Source organism: Thermobia domestica, chromosome 7, assembly GCF_964235325.1.
Source record: "Thermobia domestica chromosome 7, izTheDome1.hap1.1, whole genome shotgun sequence".
NCBI classification, from domain to species: Eukaryota; Metazoa; Arthropoda; class Insecta; order Zygentoma; family Lepismatidae; genus Thermobia; species Thermobia domestica.
This window is the reverse complement of record NC_137460.1, coordinates 131833897-131856235: the sequence shown is the minus strand read 5'-3', so window position 1 is coordinate 131856235 and position 22339 is coordinate 131833897. Positions and strand designations below refer to the sequence as shown.

Here is a 22339-nt window from a genome sequence, read left to right as displayed (position 1 = left end):
TTTCTATACCGGGGCGGATCCAGGATAGAGGAGGGGTTAAACCATATTTTGCCGTTTTATCCAGTGTAAAGCAGAATTGAAGCCCATTGTATCCAGTGTATACCCGAGCGTCAAGGGGGAGGGGCTATAGCCACTCTTGGATCCGCCACTATATATATATATATATATATATATATATATATATAGTAAATAGAAAACATTAGAATGTTCTTTATATTTTGATAATTAGTTACTTTTTTATTTCGTAGGCATCGTTGAGAGACCTCTTCAATTACAATAATGATTGGTTTGTTGTGTTCGAACCTGATTCAAATATGGAATCATTACTTGCCGATATTAATATACCTTTGGATTGTTTCCTGATTTCGGCATTAAAGCCATTATCAATAAACTCAACCGTTACTTTCTTCGAAGCTTACCGTGTAAGTCAAGTCCACCCTCTGACAATAAGGAGAATAGGAGAATGGAATATGAGGCATGGACTCGAATTCACACAGGAACCCATGTGGAGCAGACGAAAAGATCTGCAAGGAGTTGTCATTTCTGCAGCAACTTACGAAGTAAGTTTATTCCTGTATAATTAGCGTAGGACTTATCTTAAAATGTATGTTGAGAAATGTACATAGGATCATTAAATAATGGAATCGAGTAATTAAAGGTAATGACATAACTATGTGTTTACCTCTTCCAAAGTCTCAGAAAAATATATCTACACACGGCATGTTTTCTCCCAGATGCCTTCAAACAACTCAAATCGACATGAGGTCTGAACACAATGCGTTCGCTGGGAAGAAAAATCACACAGCCTATGGCCTACGTTAACGGCCTAAGTTAACGTCAGAAGTATATATAAAACAATATTGAATCGCTAGTTATTATTCTACATAATGTAACTTTGGATCGTCTTTTAAAGGAAAAATACAAATATTAATGGTGTTTCCTTTGATGCACTACAAAAGCAAAATACTAATTACTACTTTGGACTTACAATTGGAATAGCGATAGCAAATACTTGGTGATTTTTTTAAACCCATGGATTTCATTTGGGTCTACAATTTCTAACTGAAGTTCGATTTTTATGTGGTTTGCGGCAATGACCAAGGACGGAAAAGAGGTCAAGGAACTACGTTTACTAGGAAATCGGACTTCTGTTAGGAATTCTAGACCCATATGAAATTCGTAAGTTTTAAAAAATCTTCCTGTATTTTGATGGACTTTTAAAGCAAAGGTTTTATGAATATGAGGTTCGAGGCTTCGATGACTTTTATAATTTCACTTTGACGGTGCAACTTAGGGAAGGAGTAAGGATATCTATATCTATCTATCTATCTATCTATCTATCTATCTATCTATCTTTCTATCTAGATACATACATACATACATAAAAATATGATGACTACGTTTGTGACTTAATCATTCTTGAACTACCCTATCAAATTTACAACATAGATAAGGTTAGGACCTGCAATGGTTTTTATCCTTTTACTTTGGCGGTGCATCTTAGGGGAGGGATAGGGGAGAAATATATTTAAAAAATCGAAAATTACCGATACTAGTGTCGAACTCATAGTTTTCAGGGTCTAATCTAGAGAAGTACGGCTATCTCCCGAATTAGCCAAAATACTAGGTTTTGTTCATGTACATAAAATATTACACTTGTTCATCACGCGCGTTACCAACCTAATTTACATAAATCAGTACCTGCAAACATGTATATTTATAGCAATATTATAAACCACAACTGGTAGGCGATGCTGTTGCACCACTGTTACGTATTATAACTACAAATATTAAAGAGTACGGTGCTAGTAATGTGCATATCTTTGAAAATCCTCATTATGTCATTGTGCAGTGTAACAGTTTGATCACATTGTTATTGATTTAAGAAATAGTACAGGTAATCCACTCCCCTTTCAATATGATGGTGTATGTGTAAAATTACATTTTCGATTAATAATAATCATAAGGTATTTATAAATAAGCTAGTAAAAGTATTAATAGTAAGAAAAATGTAGTGTGAGCGTAGGAAATCAGAATTAGACTTATTTGTGGGTTTGCCCGCTCATTAAAATATTATAGGTAAAAAAAATTATACCATATAAACCTGTGGCGCCATTATCTCATAATGCTCCAATAAAGTTTGTAGTCCCCGGTCATGGTGATGATTATATTGATTTACTGCACACTATATTACATATTAAAGGTAAAATTACTAAACTTGGTGATTCTAATTTAACTTCTGCCGATAAAAAAAATTGGACCTGCAAATTACTTTCCCAGTGCAATGTTCAGTGAGGTATAAATATATCTGAATAATCAACTGATATCCTACTTTTCGCATACATACCCATATTGATCCTATATAGTAAAAGTATTAAACTATAATGGCGATGCAAAACCAACACATCGTCAGACTGCTATGTGGTTTACAGATACTGCAGGTCATATGGATAGTGTGGCCGATAGTAATGTGGGGTTTAAACTGCGTCATCTTCTCACAGGGTTAAGTCAACCATTTGAATTACTGGGTTCATGGTGATATATTCATGGTGATATATTTAATCAGGAAAAAAATTCTATTGAATGGTGTACAACTGCGTAATAAGTTAGTTCCTGCCAAAGCGGCGTTTTGTCTAATGGGCGAAACTGGTGCTGAGGGAAAAGTTAAAATTGCAGATGGAACACTGCTGGTGGAATAGGTTGATGTATCCCGAGCTGTAAAAATAGCACAAAATAAAGTATTACAAAATGCTAAATTTAGAGTGAAATATCCTATAACAAAGGTGCAGGTAAAAACAGAAACTTTACGACAGGGTATTATGGATAGCACACTTCCACATCTGTTTTCCAGAATAGTGCTTAAACGTATTATTATTAGTTTTGTTACTAATGCTGAGTTTAATGGTACGTATGCGACAAATCCTTTTAATTTTAAGCATTTCAGTTTGAACTTCTTTACATTGTATGTTGATGGAACGCTTGTTACATCCAAACCGTTACAGCCAGATTTTGATAATATCCTATTTTTGGAAGCATATTCTACGTTATTTACAGGGTCTGATATTTATTATTGTAATCGAGGTAATGATATTTCGCTTGCCGAATATCCTAATTGTTATACTTGACTGATATTTGATTTAACTCCTGATTCTAGTGATAGTACTGCATTTTATACTAGTCCACAACGTCAAGAAAGTGTACGTTTAGAGGTTCATTTTAACAAAGAACTGACATTTCCTGTAACAGGAATTATTTACGGTGAGTTTTTTACAGAACTAGAAATTGATTTCCAAGAAAAATATATATTGATTAACATGTTAATTACACCTCAACTTTATGAGGCATTACAACAAAATATGCCTAACGATCATTTTATCGGTGTATACTGTGCAGATCTATTACCACGTTTTATTCATACATTTCTTACTGCGATAATTATAAACACTGATTCTAGTGATAAACCAGGTGAACACTGCGTTGCCGTTTATAATTCAAAATTAGGGGTTGGTGAACACTTCGATATTTACGGTCTTCCATCGTATATATCATATCATATAAGGTTTCCAAAACGCAACTACTTACTCGTATTTTATACATGGAACAATAAACGTATTCAAGGTGACTTACCCCAATTTTGTGGACATTAGTGTTTCCTGTATTTAGCATGTCGTGCATCTGGTTATTCATTATAACATTTCTTAAATAAGTTCTCAACTTCCACCGTTGATGCTAATGATATTATGCTTTATTCCTTTATGGTCACTGGAGTGGGATTAAGTTCACCGTAAACGATGTGTGTGTTGGTCACTGGAACGGGATTAGTTTCTCCATAAACCGTGTCTGTGTGTGTGAATAACCAGACTTGTGCTGTATAGTTAAATTGTGTTGTTATTTTTAAATATCTGTACTCCTACTATGTTGCCATTGTGTTTTTTCCACACCAATACGGGTATACATTGTATGAGTTTTAAGGAATGAATAAAAGTGGTCATAAAAGGCTACAAAAACACAGCCGTCAATGTCATACTCGTTCTGCTATGTTCGTTGGCTAATGTTGTGTGTAGTTGAAAGTGTAATATTTCAGCGCATGCGTGTGTGTTTATTTTTATTCTCTGCTCTACTGTAATACCTAAGTGTGCCATAGTCTTAAAGAAAGCGGTCTTAATAGGCTTCAGTCTTAGTCAAAGAGAAAAAATACAACCCTGCTATGTTACGTAGGGTTAAAGTATGTGCTATGTTCAAACTCAGCTGGTAAATAGGGGCTGCGAAGTCTGCTACTGCTGCTAAGTTCAATCGGAACCGGAAGTGGAACTACAATTTTTCTGGGCATTAGTGCAATTTCTACTAAATTGGAACTGCGCATGCTCCACCAAATGTGTGTGTGAATAACCAGACTTATGCTATATTGTTAAATGTTGTTGTTATTTTTTTAATATTTGCTCTACTATGTTTTTTCACATCAAAAAAGTGCTCGTAAAAGAGAACGAGTACACCCCTGATATTATAATTGTTGAAAAATGAAATGAAATCTTTGAGTTTTACGTCCCACGGTTATGTCGGTTAGGCTAAAGTGATGATGAGTGATGAATGAAATGGTGGAATGAAGAAAGTGGGAGGAAACGGGAGAATCACGAGGAAACCCACTGTTTGTCCACCACAAAGTTCACTAGGCGGGAGCTGGGATGGAACCCGGGACAACAAGCAACAGAGATGAACGCTCTACCACTGAGCCACCGCGGCCCCTTATAATTGTTGAGAAAACATTACTGGCAGTGTCAGGGCCGTTCTACTATGTTCATAGTACAGCTGTTGTGTGTAGTTCAAACTGTAATGTTTCTGCGCATGCCTTTTCCAATGTGGTGTCCATGCTTGTGTAATCTCTACAATAGGTCATAGTCGTAAAAGACTACTCGTTGCGTAGTCTGCTCCGGGGGATCCGGATCAGGTACTGGAACAGGAACCACAACAGTTTGCGCATACACAATTGGTCAAAAAATGCTTCAAGTGGCACCATTCTATTCTCCTGAAAGTACAAACAGTGTCCTAATCGGTGTTATGTCAAATGTAAATCAACTTTCCTGTACTAAAATAATCTTCCTTCATGGATGTACAGTATCCACTTAAAATCAACACCATATGTTCTGATCCCCAAGTAATAGATTTCCATAGTCTGACAACCCCCGATGTAGTTTTGTTTACCTGAAATAACGTTCTTTTTGCAATAAACAAAACCAATTTGCCGAAACGAGCCAACCCAAAAATGTAGGAGTGTCGATTTAACCATATTATATTTCATTTGCAAGCCTACAGTGAACATTGTTTGGGGGGTAGTAAAAATTTGGGGGCGCGGTCCCCATAGGAACCCCTTGAATACGGTCCTGCCAACTTGCATTCGCATGCGCTGAGTTTTCATTTAATTCAACAGCAAGTATTTATCGTGGTAAATTCAAACGTAATAAATTAAGCATACAGTACCACATAAGTAAATTTTAGTACTACTTAAGAACGAAGGTCCCCTATGAGGACCATCAGCTATACCCGTATAGCGTCACCAAATACAAAAATGCGTAATTTTATTATGTTCAGCTCACCAGAGACTTTCAAAGAAACACAATGAAAAATTTTTGATGCGCTTTCCAGAAGCCAGGACCGAAGAGGTTAGTAATTCATGAAACACCACAATTACTAATTGTTCAATTACTATATGTACATAGATGATTTGCACTTTCTTCCTTCAATTACTATTCAATAGTTTCATATACAGAAGAGCTAGCAGTAGCTATATATCCTTTTCTGTACTTAATGGAGATAATTCAAATATCTGTATATTATTCCAAGGTATAAGACGTAGTCGATATTAGACCACAAACTTATTTTACTTATAGAAATTAAAATTAAAGCTCTATTTTTAACTATGAACTAAATTGAGGTTGATTATAACTTACTCAATACTTTTGCTCTCCAGAATCCACCTGCAACTGTGGTTAGAAAGGTTAGTAACAGTATCATAGTGGATGGTTATATTGGAGAACTTTGGCACGAACTGGAGAAGATGTTTAACTTTACGTAAGTATTTTTTTTAAAAACAAGGGAGATACATTTTAACAAAGAGCAATTGTTTTTTCTTCAATGAGATTACTAATGATTTTCAAACGTACTTATTAACGCTAATTGTTTAGTTACCAATTCATAATTATATGTAATTAATACATGATTGTAGAAGGAGCCAACACAAGAAAAGAAATTATAAAAAAAAAAATATTGCTACAAAACACTCTTCTTATGATACTTTATTCTTAATTGGAAAGAAATTACCGAACAAGTAGCTAACATTAGTGAAATATCTTTCCTTCAGCAATAACTACATTAATACAACATTAGAATCACTCAATACACTGTCTTTTAGTCTAAGATACCCTAATGATTGGTGATATTTCTTTTAGGTATTCATTATTGCACCGTATCATGACAGAAAGCCACTAATATTCTTTTCCCAATTATTTAGAAATTCTTGCACTAAGCGAGGATTCCATATATTTCTTTCAACTCAATGTGTACTTCCGGTTCATTCCTCCGCTTTCTAAAAAAAATCTAAATTGTCTCAGTTAAGAAGATATACGAATAGCACTAGCCAACCAAATTTTACTTTTTTTTTCTGTAACTGGTATCAAAACGGCTAATCTTTATGTTTCTTGGTGTGCTGAAAACGAAAATGTTAATGAAAATGCAAGATTAGCTCTCGTTTTGAAGTTATGATAACTTTACTTTATTGCTTATATAAGCTTCTGCAAGGTTTAATTTTCTTGTTTTTCCTCGAAGAAAGGTCACTGAAGGCGCAACCGCTTTGCTTGGCGTTTGTATGCTAGTGATTCCCTACTTAGTGTCCAGCAGTAATCGACTAACATTGATGCACAACACTTTTCCTGATATCTCATTTCCATGTCCGAAATTTGCTGGGGGATGAGTTTTCGTCGCTTACTCATCGCTCGTCGCTTACAACACCACAGTTGTCAACAAAGAAGTCCGACTGGGAATCTAAGAAATCTAACATTATGAACATGTTGCACCCTAATCTATCGTAGCAGTGCGGAAGATTTACCACAAAATCCTTATAGTTTTCTGCCCTCTGATTTTCTAAAAAGTTTGTTGACACTTGAACAAAGGCAGGTAGGACAAGAACAGGCAGTCAGTCTCCGTAAGGCACTGGCCATGGTCACATGGCCAACGGTATGTTAGGATATCTCAAGAAAAACTTTCTTTTTTGAAATATCATGAGTTAATGAGTTATCATACAAAAGTAACAATCATTCACATGGTTTGATTGTTCTCGCCAGATCATGGATATAGGAAAGGCTATGGAAGATCCTTTACATTTTAACCACGAACGAAGACTCGAGATACAAAATAAACAATATACATGACGAGCCCAGGTCTTGTACTGGTCAACGCTTTCACAGCCAAAGTACAGTCTGTACGCCTATTTTTAACATATGGCGCTATTGGCTACCTTTGCGATTTCAATGTATATTGTCCGCGAATGTAGCAAAAATTGTCAACGCTGTTTACGCATTTGTGTGGCATATTGAATCATAAGAATTACAATGACCACATGCACTAACTTCACTTCAATAACACGTTCTTCCAGCAGAAGAACAGAACAGAGCTTATAACAGACTGAAACTACGCTTAAATGAAACATGCCCTGCTTCTCCCTACCTATTCCCCTCCACTATTCCTTGTTGCTACGAGCCCAAGCTAAAAATTGCGACAAAATATCCACAGCTATGGTTCCCTGTAGGTAACTTAATCGCTCTGTCTACCATCAACAGGATTTCGAAGTCTATATTGGAAGGGTTTTACGATGAATGTTAATAAAATATAATAGTTATAATTAAATGCACCCATCTTTAATTTTTAAACGAAAGCTAATTCGTGTTTTTCATTGCCGTTATCGTTATCAGCGTGGTTAATATAGTTAAAGACATTTATTTCATTCTAGTTACATTTTCACTGTTGGTTAGTGTAATTTGATTCAGTTTATGGGGTATTTAATCATCTAAAGATGATAAGGAAGCAATCATTACTGATACCCGTATATTAAACAAACTAAATGGCATTAAAATTACTAGCTTGAGATAGCTAAACTGATTAAAGAACCTCGTGCAACATGTAAATTACTGTAAAATTATATTAAGTCTATGGTGTAATCCATAAACTTCTAGTTATATCAAAGATACAGCTGATCTCCACGTGCAGAATTTTTTGTGTATGATCTAATAGGCTTTTACGCTGTTTTCCAATTTTTCTCATAGAAAGCTGTTTCATAAGTATTTCTATGTTTTAACTTACCAATAAGACGATGAATTTGGATTGTATCTACATAAATTTCTCGTTCTTTAATTTTTTAACAATACATTAAACACTGATTATAATATTGCTAGAATATTGTCTGTTTTAATCAAAACCGAACAATTATGCAAAAACTGTTGACATCTAAGATTTCTACTTCTGTACCAAGACATCCAATAAAGTTCACGAAGCTCATAATTGTATCGCAAGGCATCAAAAATGCGATTCTTGAGTGGAATAGAAAAGTCTTTTCAGTCATTTCGGGTGTATCTGGAAATTGTTTTAGATATCTTAATTTACTAATTGCCTGTCTTGAGCGTTTCCCGTTGGTTGTTATTACTTACACTGAGAAGTAAGAAATTATATCTTCGCCAAAATCATACGCAAGAGAAGAATTATTTGCAACTAATTCAGAAGGTTTTATAGACACATGTCGAAATTTTAGTCTGCTGTATGATGTGTTACTTCCACATAGACCAAATGCTATCGAAAAAATGAAATGAAATCTTTGAGTTTAACGTCCCACACTTATGCCGGATAGGCTAAAGGAGACGATGATGATGATAGATGAATGAAATGGTGGAATGAAGAAAGTGGGAGAGTAGAGGCAAAATTACCGATCTGGAACATACTAGGCCAATGCAGGTCCCGCCTGATCCGAAGTACCCGGTGGTCCACTGTCGATACGCCATGACCCACGTACCGTCCAGCCATGGAAAATCGAACACCCTGAAAACTCGTTCCCTTTTATTAGCACATTTTGGGGGTATATTAATTCCCTTTTATGACTGCTTTCTGGGGGTGTATTCATTCTCTTTTATGACCACTTTTTCAACCCCTATTTTAACATAGCAGAAATTACACAAGAATATGTAACATAGCAAAGACTACCAACATTATAAGAGGATGCACACGCTCCCTTTTACAACCTCTATTTTAACATAGAACTTATGAGTGCTTTTATGAGCACTTTTTTCAATACCTATTTTAACATAACAGAAATCACACAGAGACTACGAACATAGCAGATCGATAAAAGAAAATGAACATAGCCTATTTAACATAGCACATATTACATAACACTATGCAACATAGCAGAGCTAATAAAAGAGTATGATTTATTTTCAATCCCTATTTTAACATAGAAGATCGATAAGAGACAATAAACACATCTTCCAACCACCTGTTAAACATAGTGCATATTACATAAAACTATGTAATATAGCAGAGCTAATAAAAGAGTATGGCTTATTTTTCAACCTCTGTTTTAACGAGACTACGAACTTGCCAAATATGTGACATAACAGAGAATAATAGGGGTGTACTAGTTCCCTTTTTCGATTCCCATTTTAAGGGTGTACTCGTTCCCTTTTGTCGGCCCCTATTTAACATAGCATGGAATATATAACACGGTGAACACAGAAACTACGAACATAGCAGATCGGTAAAATACAAGGAACATATTTTCCAACCACCTATTTAACATAGCACATATTACATAAGACTATGTAACACAGCAGAGCTAATAAATCAGTATGGCTTATTTTTCCACCACTATTTTATCATAGCAAAAATTACATAAGACTATAAACGTTCTCTTGTACTAGACCATTTTGTGCTATTTAAGCAAACAAAGGGGTAAATTTGAGTGACCTATTCAATTTTGTACCAAGGAAAAATGCCATCATAACTAGCTGATATTTTAAATCATTTTGTACTATTTAAGTAAAAAACGGATAAATTTGTACTAACCAGAAAAAGCGAAATAGAACACAGAATTTATGTAAAACTTTTGTACTGCTCAAATAAACGAAGGCATAAATTTGGTTGTCCTACTTTTATACTAATGAGAAAAAATGAACTTCCAGTTTAACTAGCTGAGTATTTTAAACCATTTTGAACTATTTAAATAAACAAAGGAATAAATTTCTAGTAACTAGAAACGACCATTTTAACTTGCTCAGAAGTTCAATACCATTTTGTATTATTTAAACAAACGAAGGGATAAATTTGAGTGAGGTTTTCAATTTTTAGGAAGAAGAAAATGCGAAGAAGGACGATTACCAACTGGAAAAAGTGAAGGGCCATTGTAATGTTTGTATTATTCAAATAAACGAAGGAATAAATTCTTACTTACCAGCAAAAGGCGAAGAAGGTTCATTTTAACTAACTCAGCATTTTATATCTTTTTATGCAATTCAAATAATCGAAGGAATAAATTTGAGTGGTCTATATTATTTTTGTACCAATCGGAAGAAAAGCAAAGAAGGACCATTTTAACTAACTCAGCATTTTATACCTTTTTGTGCCATTTAAAGAAATGAATAAATAAATACGGGTGTCCTATTTCCTTTTGTACCAACGAGAAAAAAAGCGAAGAAGGGCCATCTTTAACTGGCGTAGAAATTTATACCTTTTGTAATATGTAAACAAACGAATGGTTAAATTCCTGTGTCTTATTCAGTTTTGTACAGTTCGTGGCATAGAAATTGTTACAAAAAATCTAAGTCCAAATTAATATCAAACTCTTACCCCGTTTTCTTATGCGTCCAGAAATACATGTCTCAATCGATTAGTTGCTTCAACTCTTCTCTTCCTCCACCTCACCTTATCTAAAGCAGTGTGTGTCAAGTAGTATACTCTTTCCACTGAGAAAGGAATCAAGGTTACAATATTATATCTCTAAAACACTCTTTTTCATTCGTTTGTTCTGAAAGGTCTTTTAAGAGCATATTTCTAAACAAAAGTCACACAATATTCTCATAGCTTCATTAATACATTTAGTTTCATTTTTCCCTTCTTTAAAGACTGCAATTTAGTAAGATGCTCCCTAAGAAATCTATGGAAATTGCCAATAACGGCAATAAATTTTGTACGTCCTAAAGTCTGTATTGCACGCACAGAACTCGAGAATATCTACTGAGAGAAATGAATGTTATTCAATGATTCATTTCATTCCTTTTCAGTAATTGCAAGCTTATGTTCCAAGAGCGTCATTTGGGCAGGACAGAAAGGTGTAATTTCCCCTCCCTTGCGCTTCCTAAATACTTATTGCTTGAGCAAATGTATAGTAATACAGTAATAAAAAAAGTGAATAATTTTTGTAGGCGGAGACTCTCCCCCCGAATAAAATCTAAAATGACACTGCTTTTAGCAACAAACCTATAGAGTTACGATAGCACATTGCTAGAGAGCTTACATTTGGTTTCAAGAGTCGCAGGTTTGATATCATGCCTTATGAGTTCCTGGGCGACATTGAGACAGACACATAGAGATTAAATATGGAGAGAGAGAGGAATAAATTATATACACAGATTTAGAACTGGAGAAAATGATCGGGCAGCATTCGTATTATGACAAAAATTGTGATTTTGTGAAACAGAAGAAGGGAAGATTTCGAACTGCGAGGATCACATTAGGCAGTTCTCAAATTACGGTGGAGAACACTTTTGAGAGCATCAGATGATTACGAATGGAGAAAAAGATCTTGAGAAATGAGGAATTAAGAATTTAAAATATCTGCAGTTTCCGAGAGGGGTTTCGAACTGCGAACCTTGTAGTTATCGAACCGTGACTTTATCCATTCTGCTACGAAGAACCCGGTACTCATGCACATACCTTTCCCTTAGTTACGCTGAAAGCTAAATTAATGGGATATTCCAAAAGTTGACTTGGTGGATGCGCCGTTCTGATAGGATATAAACCTCTTGTAACGTAGTTACAATGTGCATAATGAACTTCTCCTTGTTGAGAACACTTTTTAGGGCAGTAAAATGTGTTACTATTGTGTTAATTAGGTTACATTTGATAGAACCATCCGATAAAATAGTGCCAAACCCTGTGCATCATTGTCTGTTAGGTGAATGATTAATGTAAGTTACTCCTACGTGTATGGTCCGAGGTTCGAATCAAGACCTTTCTTATTGATTATTTTCTTTGAGCTACGCTCAAACTGTGCATTCCACAAATTCAATTTTGAAGTAATGTAGTCACAGCTAGTTTAATTCGAAATTATTTTCAAATATGATATTTATTACATGCGTTTCTTTAACTTGCGATATTTCAAACTTGATATTAAATATTACAACCTTAATGTAACTCATTTCTTTACGGCATATCATCATGAATGTTTGCACAACGACGACAGTCAAACGTTAATATAAAATTCAATTCTTACTTTAATGTATGTATATATATTTAGAGAGTTTGACTCAGAAAAAAAGTACAGTGCAACATTGGCTCTTGGAGGAATTTCAAACGAATTTGCTGTACGTATAAATTACGTTCTCAACAATCTACTGTAGGGGCTAAGACACTGAAACCATTCCAGGGAGGGAAAGGGGTTATATGTAAGAAACAAGTAATAGAATACAAAAAATATTGGTGTCAAATTCATAGTTTTCTGGTTCGAAGAGATGAATAGTGGCTACCAGATGGCACTCCTCACTTGTTTGTAGCTTTGCATAAATGGAAAATTGTTTTAAAAGTATATTTTACATTCAAGTATGATTATTTAAAAATAGCTTGTACTTCAACATTATGTTTTATAATTATTTTCTACTGTATTTCTTAGTTATAATAACATATTTCCTATATATATTGTATTCTATGCTATACGATTCTTACTTACATTTTACAGGGGTGCATCAATGTACCTATGTTTTTGATAGGGAATGAACATCTTTACATGACTATATAACCATATAAGGTAATAGGACCTCATCAAAGGGGATAAATTAGGTCAAAACCCCGAAATTTGAATTTTTGGTAATTTGTTACCCATGAAAGTGAACGAGATGGACCCCCGATACTAAGAGAGGTACATATTATCGTCCTAGGCAACCATACGCAGTTTTTAGATTTGGCAATTTCCAAAATTTATGGGTGCTGGTCGTATGTACCCCTGCCAAAATCTAGGGGGTGGGCCAAGGTTCTGCCAAAATTTAGAGGGGATGGTTCTAAGTACACCTAGGTCATTGACCCCGTGCCGGGGACCATGGGTCCTGAGGCAGGGACCCAGGGGCCAAAACTGTCTTCAGGTCATGCAATTACTACTACGCTGTACCACTGAGCCACTGCGGTCCTCCAAATGCTATCGAGTAGATAGTCTTGATGCCATTGCTTACCTCCACCGTAAAAAAAGAAAAAGAACTATCACATTAATTTCACTACGAGAAAAATAGCATACCTCTTCCATGACGCTGAGCGTGTGAAAGCCTAAACAGCGTTTTGGAAGATCCAAATGACGTATTTGAATTCTGTACTGCCTATTTCATCTGAAACAAAACATTTAAATCGGGCTGGGCAGTTGCGGATGTTTAGCTTTTTCGTTATACAGGTAAACATTTCGTATTTTCAAATTAATATTAGTTTTTTAACAAAATGTATTTCAACAATTTTTTAAATAAAATTTTATATCACACACCACAAATGTAATATAGTGTGCAATAATTAATGTTTCGGAGGAGATGAAACGAGACACGAGATAATAAAAAAATTGTATACCAGAAACAGATACACCTTTTGCGGACAAAACTGTTTTCATTATCTTGTTTACTCATCATCATTCTCCTTTAGTTGTCAGAGCCTATTTGTGAGATGTTAAACAAAAGATTACATTTCATTTCACAGCTGTAAACCAATACTGCATTCAATTGTATTTCAAATAGCACTTTTATCTGGTCTCACTTTCACCAATGATACGACTTATTGGAAATGCAATATAAATATTTTCAGTTTTAAATTCATTATAACAAGTAATAAGATATTAGTAAGGTACTATTTATGAATTCTATTGCTGGCTTACCCGTTTCATTTAAAAGGAAATTCAATGATTGTTTCCCATCTCCATTTGAAAACACTCAGCTTAGTCTATATAACAAGATTGTGTTTCAGCAAGCATGTGGATTGCTTGGAAAAGTCCTTCGCCATCAGATAACACACGTAAACAAACTACAGGTCTTCCGAAGTTAACTCATGTATGACTTGATAGAAGTAATATTTTCTTTTGTATCTTTAAAACTTCAATTTACTCTACTGTTAGGTAGTGTTCATTATAGTTAAAGTATTAAATTAGTTTAGTCGATAATAAATACGTTTGGATGTTAACGGGTTTTCTGGATACGACTCTTTAAAGGAGCAGCCGATCCTTAGTCTTTTCGTAAATTATTTTACACTAGTATTGCCTAATATCGTGCAAATTTGGTCATAATTGCCCCAAAATCGTAGAAGGTACATTATGACAAAAAACTCATGTATGGCCAAATGGAATTTCGTATTGAGAATTGTAAAATTTCATTAGAACGTTAGCCATCCAATTGCCATTTTGAAAAGATTTTTCTACTTTAGTCTATTCTAAAGTATTCTTTCTATTGTAATTGCTTGACATCTATAAATGTAACTATTTTCAAACATGATACTTTTTTGTATTATTATTACAAGACATCACACATTATTGAGATAAACAGATAGATAAAACGTAACTGAAAATTTTCTTTCAACGTATATAGGATGCCTTTTTATTATTACCTCTTTTCAATTATGCAACCATATTCATTTTACATTTTATGCAGAATATTCAATATGTAGTGATCCTGCTCGTTTCGTTTATTACTACTAAAGCATGTGCTAAAACATGTATTGTTCTGGACATAAAAGATATTCAGTTGGATGGAATAACATAGACGCAATGCTACAATTTTTGCCACGAAAATAATGAATAAAATAAAACAAAATTTTCCTGGACCATCTCTAGAGCTTGAAGCGAGAAATTCCTAATTGACCTGCATATGATTTCTCCCAGAGCAGCTGATATTCATTGTTTATTCTTGTATTCAGTGACAGAAGTCACAGATTGATAAATCTCAAACTGTCTAAACTATTGATTCCCTAGGGTAGCTAATATTTTAACTTAGGAACGTTAAACAATTTCCAAATATCTTTTAAAATTATGCAATGTCTTGCGCTTTGAAAGATTGATCCCAATTTCCCTACTGAAAATAACTCTAACAATGGCCACAAACGTCTCCAGTGTCTAGCGGTAACGTCAGATATTTACATTAGCATCTATTTCTTCGTGTGTCTCAATAACAATAATTAAGAAAGAAACATAGAATAAGTGACAGTGTCATACCAGAAAATAGCACCTTAATCCACAAGGGATGTTTCATAGTCACGCACCGAAATAGGATAACTTTAATGGCTTACAAACTTATTTATATAGAAGTTGACTTCATCACTAGTAGTAAGTTTATTGTGTAAATTTGATTCTTCATCAAGAACAAGGGACTCATTTTGCAAACTGAATATTTTTAAGAATGTTGGACATTAACTTTCTGCACAATCTTAATTTCGCACAAACACAGTTTTTCAAATTATGAGTAAGAATGATTGAGAAATTAATCGGATGCAAGCTGAATTATATTAACTGTTTATTTTACTGACTCACAGACAATTCTAACATTCTCTGGGTTTCAAGGCAGTTTTTAACACTCAAATCAGGATTACTAATATTGCATTTCAGTGGCCAAATTTATAACGTCTAATGACATTTTTGAAGAAGCAATAGCAAATTAAGTCGTCGTTTACACTCTACACTATCACAATACTTTGTTGGTGATCAAGTAATGTTCAATTCAACACTGGGGAGTCGTGCTTGAAAAATTCATCTATCTTATTCGATTCTTCAAAAATATACTTTGATCTTAATCCAGTTAAGAAATGCATAATTAGAATATTTTTTATAGAATTTTTATAGAATTATCATCTAATAAACACAATTATAAATAAACTTAATTATAGAAGGATCGAGTAAAATCGTGTTACTAAGAGCAAAGGGTACATTAGTTCAAGAGACGTTTGCAAATTTGTTTATGAATTCCAATGACAACAATAACTAGTCTCTGAAGTCACTTGTTCTTACAGTTCCTCTCTCCGAAGGCACAGAGAAATTAACCAAGAATAGGGAAATAAACCAACTTTATCCAGTGCTAGTATGGTATGGAAGTATGGCGTAATATTACTCGTATGACGTAAATTTTATAGTCCGCTTCACCCGAATTGGCCTGTGGTATTGCTATTGCTTCACCCTGAAGGTTTAGCAACAGCATACTGCAAGCTTTCTGGCTGATGCCACACGCCAATTCGGGTGACGCGGATTACAGACATGTATTCCATGTTAGTGTTCACACGCAGTCCCAATCTGTTTGCTTCTATTACATTTAATAATATCTGTTATACACGGTGATTTCCTTGATTCACTATTATATCCCTATTTTTAATACACTACAAATGTATATACGATGCTCTATGGTGCTTGAATTTTAATACTTCAGTATGGAAATTAGTTTAAGTTAACAGATCGTTGTAGGCAGAGTCGAACATTTGAGATAGAGCGTTGCAAGATTTTGCTAGGCACGGGCACTAACTTCTTCCTAATAACTGCTGCCAATGTATCCAAATCACAAGGCTTTCTAGTATACACTTTCTCTTTCAAGTACCTCCAGAGAAAGAAATACAGTGGTGTTAAGTCTATACTTCCCGGTGGTCCCTAAATATTTCTGCGAGGCTTGACAGCATGGCCTGGAAAAGCGTTGCCTGGCCGTACTCATGAAATCAATGCAAAATTGAGGTGCTGCATCAAATATAAAGTGAATCTTGCCCACAATATCTCAGATTGTAACAATGCAATCTATGAAGGTCTCTCAAAAATTGTAATCATTGCTGCACGAAGAATCTACGAACCAAGAAGGTAATTATTACGAATACCACACCCTTAGTAAACGAAGGATGTGTCTGAAATTCTTGAGTTGTAGCACCAGAATTATTTGCATTAGGGATCCAGTTATTGGAGTCATAGTGACCTACAAAGCAATCTAAGTGGAACATGGCTTTATCTGATTAGAACCTCTGTGATCTGGACACTTTATAAAGAGTGATGATGGGAGAGTGAGTGTCGGTGCCAAGTGATATGTTACAATGGTCTATTACTAATGTCAGGCTCCGTCTGCAATGTGTCTTCCTTATGGACATATAACCACGTTGAGATGCTGGTACCACGTTGAGATACAAAATGGTAAGGACCAATGCACATTTTAATTGAAAGATACCACATAATGTTATTAATTAGAGATCTATAGTGTACTAGAATAAAAATAATAGTGGAAACACTAGTAATAAAGGAAACAAATGGACTCAGTACATTGGTCCATATTTGTTTTTTATTTTCACCTGGCATTTATTTCACAGGACCACTTATATATTGTCTGTAGATGGCAAGTGGGGTTCAATTGAGAATTGTGAATGGAATGGAATGATTGGGATGATCCACAGAGGAGAAGTAAATGTCGCTATCTCTGACTTTGTTATTACCTCACGAAGAAGACAGGTCGTTGATTTCACGTATCCAGTTCTTGACTCAGGGTAAGACAGAAATATTTTGAAATAACTTAATAACATTTCAAACTGTTAGTTGGATATGTAGTAATTATGAAAACTTTTCCCTAGGAGCACATTTTGTATCCCATACGAAAGCTGTTAGTTAGGATGTATGGGGATTGATAATTGCAAATAACGAAGTTGAAAATTACATAAGCAACTTATATGTTGGCTAACCTACAATTTGCCGTCATATATCCAACAGTTTTGATTTTGTGCTTCTAATTGAAATTTTACTTCTTTCGTAACAGTTATTGGCAATTAAGTTGGTTTGAAAATGCTGGGTAATGCTCGACGAATTACAACATAGGCTAATATTGGTATTGGGTAGCTAGTTGTTTCCCAATGATAAATATACTGATTATGCTTCTAGAATATATACAAGCTTGAAGTGTTAAGAAACATATCATTCAAAGAGATAATATTGTGTATATTTAGTCAAATTATTATAGTAAACATTGATACATATTTTAACTAGCAGTATCACAGTATACATCACGTAAAGGAGTTTGGTTTGTCACAGTATACACTACCCGAAATTTGAGTTTATTTTTTCTAACTTCTCAACAATGTAAATTCCTTTGACACCGTCTACCTGCCAACAGTTCCTCAATTAATATTGAAACCAAGTGTAATAGTAAATTTCGACTACTTCTGGTTTCACTAGGGATATTACATTGGAAAAGTGATACACAGCGTGCCCATCAAAATATTATAATACTTTAAAGTGCTATTACGCTACTTTGGATAATCGTATTTTAATGAAATTGATTATATTTGAAAGAAAAGCTCATTTTTTTACTATACCTCATAGACATGGAATGTGAGCCTACGAGTTTCGATAGAGACATCAAGACGGTATTCCCATTCACGTTACGCACGCTACAACATATCTCATGAAATGGACTGAATGACATCACTGATATAAACTTGCATTTCTTGCAGGTTTTGAGGTAATGGAGGTACGTAGACACAATTCTTTACGTAAATTCATAAAAAGAAGTCACAGACTCACAAGTCAGTTGACCTCGCCGGCCATTTGTAGAAGACATTATAATCATTTCCGGCACACCCAATCTATCTTCCTGGAAGTCGCTTATCCAGATGTTCCCGAAAGTATAAATGCCACTGAGGAAGTGCTCCATCAAATTGGAAAATAAAGTGATTGCCATCTTCTTCCAATTGTGGAAATAACCAATTAGTGAGTAGTCAAGATAGGTTGAACCTGCGACAGTTGCCTCTCGAAAGAAAAATGGGCCACAGACTTTACGTTTCTACACGGCACAAAAGATATTCACTTTGGGCGAGTCTTTTTCAACTTCCAAAATGGTATGTCAATTCTCGCTCCCTCAAATCCTAACATTATGCCTGTTCACTTTTCCACTAACATGGAATGTTGCCTCATCACTGAAACCTGCACCTGCGTGCTGTGATATTCTAAAACACACCAACTTCGTTGTTGTGGAGTCGCCATAACTCCTTAAAACTTATTCTTTAATAACAACACAACAAAGCACAACAGAAGGAAATAAATTTACGTTAGCACATTCCAGCATAATAGTACAAAGCATAAATGCTTCCCATTTGACCTCCAGCAGAAACAACAAACTGCCCGCTAAATATCCAACAGTGAAGCCATATCGACTAATCACAAAGTAAACATGACTACTTTTAATATGTTTGGTTCCATCCATTATTGACATTGTTATCGGTTGTTGACATGCACAAAAATGTTTAAGATTTTCTTTCAAACGTGACCGATTTCATTTAAATACCATTATCCAAAGCGACGTAATAACACTTAAAAATATGATAGTATTTTTATGGGATCGTAGTATTCTTGGGATGCATAAGTAATTACAAGAAACACTTTTCGCTATATATATTGCTGTTTTTGTTCTAGAATGATCAATGCTATAACCGGAAATGGTTGATTTCTATCACTTGCGGTGGTTAGATCATCTTCACCATCTTGTAAAGGGAGCAATAGACGCACACACTTGCATGACCAACGTGCATGAAAGATTTGTTTCATCATACATGTTGAATTTGTTTCCCACACACGTAGCAACTTCCTGTCCAACTCACTAGGAGATTGAATCGGAGAAAAGAGTCACGTGATTTCTTTCGCTGTCGTAATTGGCGGACTTAAATATAAAACAACCAACTTGTATGAACAAGCACATACACGGTAAACATGCATGAAGAACGACAAAACCATCATTCATGTTTACAGAAGATTTTGAAAACTTTCACCATGGATGAACAAGACCATACACAATCAACTTGCTTGTGATTCACTTTTCATGCATGTTGGAAGGTTTCTTTATTCATGTGTCTGCGTGTATGAAGCCCTGAACTGTGGCCAAAATTGATGGTGACCAATCAAGTTGTTCTTGAGATTGTGTCTCCCGGACGGACAGAGTAAATATAAAGAAGTGGTTTTGGGAAACCAAATTCTTTAACTAAACACATTTGATTTTAAATAGGGAACTGTATAATGAGTTTTAGATACAAATATAACTTGATTTTCATATCTACAGGAAAGTAGTATCAGAGTTTGATTGTTATTTATATATGTAGAAATTTCTCGTGAATACTTCGTTGGTCAGACATTAGGCTGCTTTTCATAGTTATAGGTGGACAGCTTCTGTGGTCTGTACTCGTCAGAAAACTTCTTCGACCTAGTTTTTTCATACCTCTAAGGTGGAACAAGTAGGAACAAGAGGTTTTTGAGGTTTCTTAGTCCGAATATTATATATAAAGCTGAAGAAAGTGCTTCGAAAACTCATAGACAAACCAACATTAACTCAATCTAAATACACATTTTTAAACACCTTATGTTGGTAAGATAAAATCAGAGGAACAAGTTAAGTAGCTCTTGGCAGTACTTTTAAAAGTTAGCTGTAACATTGAAACTTTCTTGTGTAAGTAGAAATTACTAACACTTGAAACAACAATATTTAGATAAAGCTTATTTAGGACATATTTATTGATGATTGTCTTAATACATTAAACGTTTATCGTTATAAGTGTCTGTATATATCCATACATAAAAGTTTCCGTATGATTTATCGTACGATATATTTAAATCTAGTGAACTTCGAAAACTTATCTTCTTTCATTCACTTTCGATAGCTTTTCAGATCAAAAAAGAGGCGATTTTCTAAATACACTTTTTAAATCACAATATATAGTATTTTATTGTACTGATATAAACTAATTTCTTCGGAAGTTTTTATATCCTATTCTTTTACTTACTATACACCGAAATGTTAAGATCATATTTAGTGATAACATTAAAAATTATTAGAATTCTAGGAAAAATAAACAGCTGTTACCAGAAGTGAAACATGTCTTAAAAACAAAGAAACGAAAAATATAACATGAGGATTTTGAGGTGAACAGTAGTGTATGTTTTGTTTATTCATGTCTCCGTCGACTTAATCGTCACTAGAATGGTATATTGACAAGTAAGATTAAATACCAAATTAATCTAATTAAAGAATTCAGCCTTAAGATCTGGATCATTCTTGTTATTGTTTATAACAACTTTAACTCGCTTTTCATGAAATTGAAAATACAACGTTTTGATATCCCTGCTTAGCTGATAATTTCGGAATAAACCTCCCTGGATATGTTAAAATTGCTATTTACCTTACTTCACTTAAAATTGCTATTTACATTTCTGTTTCACTTTCCCAAGTTCGCAAAGTAGTGAAATAATTTATACGACTTCTCAACGTTTGCCAGAGAGGTCTTAGCATTACGTCTCACCTGAAGAAATATGTGTTTACAATAAAATGCATTGCCTTAACTATAGTTAAAATAACATTTTTGGAAAACAAATAGGCATCTATTGGCAGGAGTGGCAGCTCAGACAAAGAAGAAATTAAATGAAATATTTAAGTTTTACGTACCAGTTATGTCGGCTAGGCTAAAGAAGACGGTGATGATGAGAAATAAATGAAAGAATGGTGGAATGGAGAAAGTAGGAGAACCTAGGGAAAACCCGCGCACTCGGTGTTTGTCCATCACAAAGCTCACTTTTAGCAAGCAGGGATCGTACCAGGGACCCATTCACGAGAGATGAGTCTTGTATATGACTCAGTTGATGAAATCCTAACGAATACCATTACTGATATCAGACCGTCGATGCGCATTATTTTTTGTCCCTTTCTGGAAGACAATTTGAGACCAGCCTTGAGAAAGAGGCAGCAACATTTTTGCAGATCTCATCCATTATTGTGCTGGACAGCGTTCTGGTACATTAAGAACAAGATGCGATTGATTGCTCTATTGATGGTTGTGGGAAGTATTGTACTATCCACCCCACTTCCCGGGTTTAAGCTCTTGTGACTTTGACTGATTCCCAAGATGAAAGAATCTCTTCGTGGCATTCGTTTTAAAACTATTCAAGAGATTCCTTAGGCAGTAGACCGGTCCGTTAGAACTTTCAACACAACAGGTGTTCTACATGTATCCAACGACTTCCACGTCGCTGGCAAAAGTTACACAATGTTAATGACTACATTGAGGACTGTAAGATGACATG

At 34.7% G+C, this 22339-nt stretch overlaps 1 protein-coding gene across 1 annotated transcript in view; it reads left to right on the top strand.

Annotated features, from left to right (window-relative positions):
• The window catches only part of LOC145689337 (putative glutamate receptor), a 71447-nt gene that overhangs the window by 13825 nt on the left and 35283 nt on the right, over nucleotides 1–22339 (top strand). The window contains exons 2-4 of the mRNA XM_081763484.1: nucleotides 249–560; nucleotides 5966–6066; nucleotides 17596–17769. Coding sequence (XP_081619610.1) covers nucleotides 249–560; nucleotides 5966–6066; nucleotides 17596–17769 — 587 coding nt within the window. The remainder of the gene's footprint in view (nucleotides 1–248; nucleotides 561–5965; nucleotides 6067–17595; nucleotides 17770–22339) is intronic.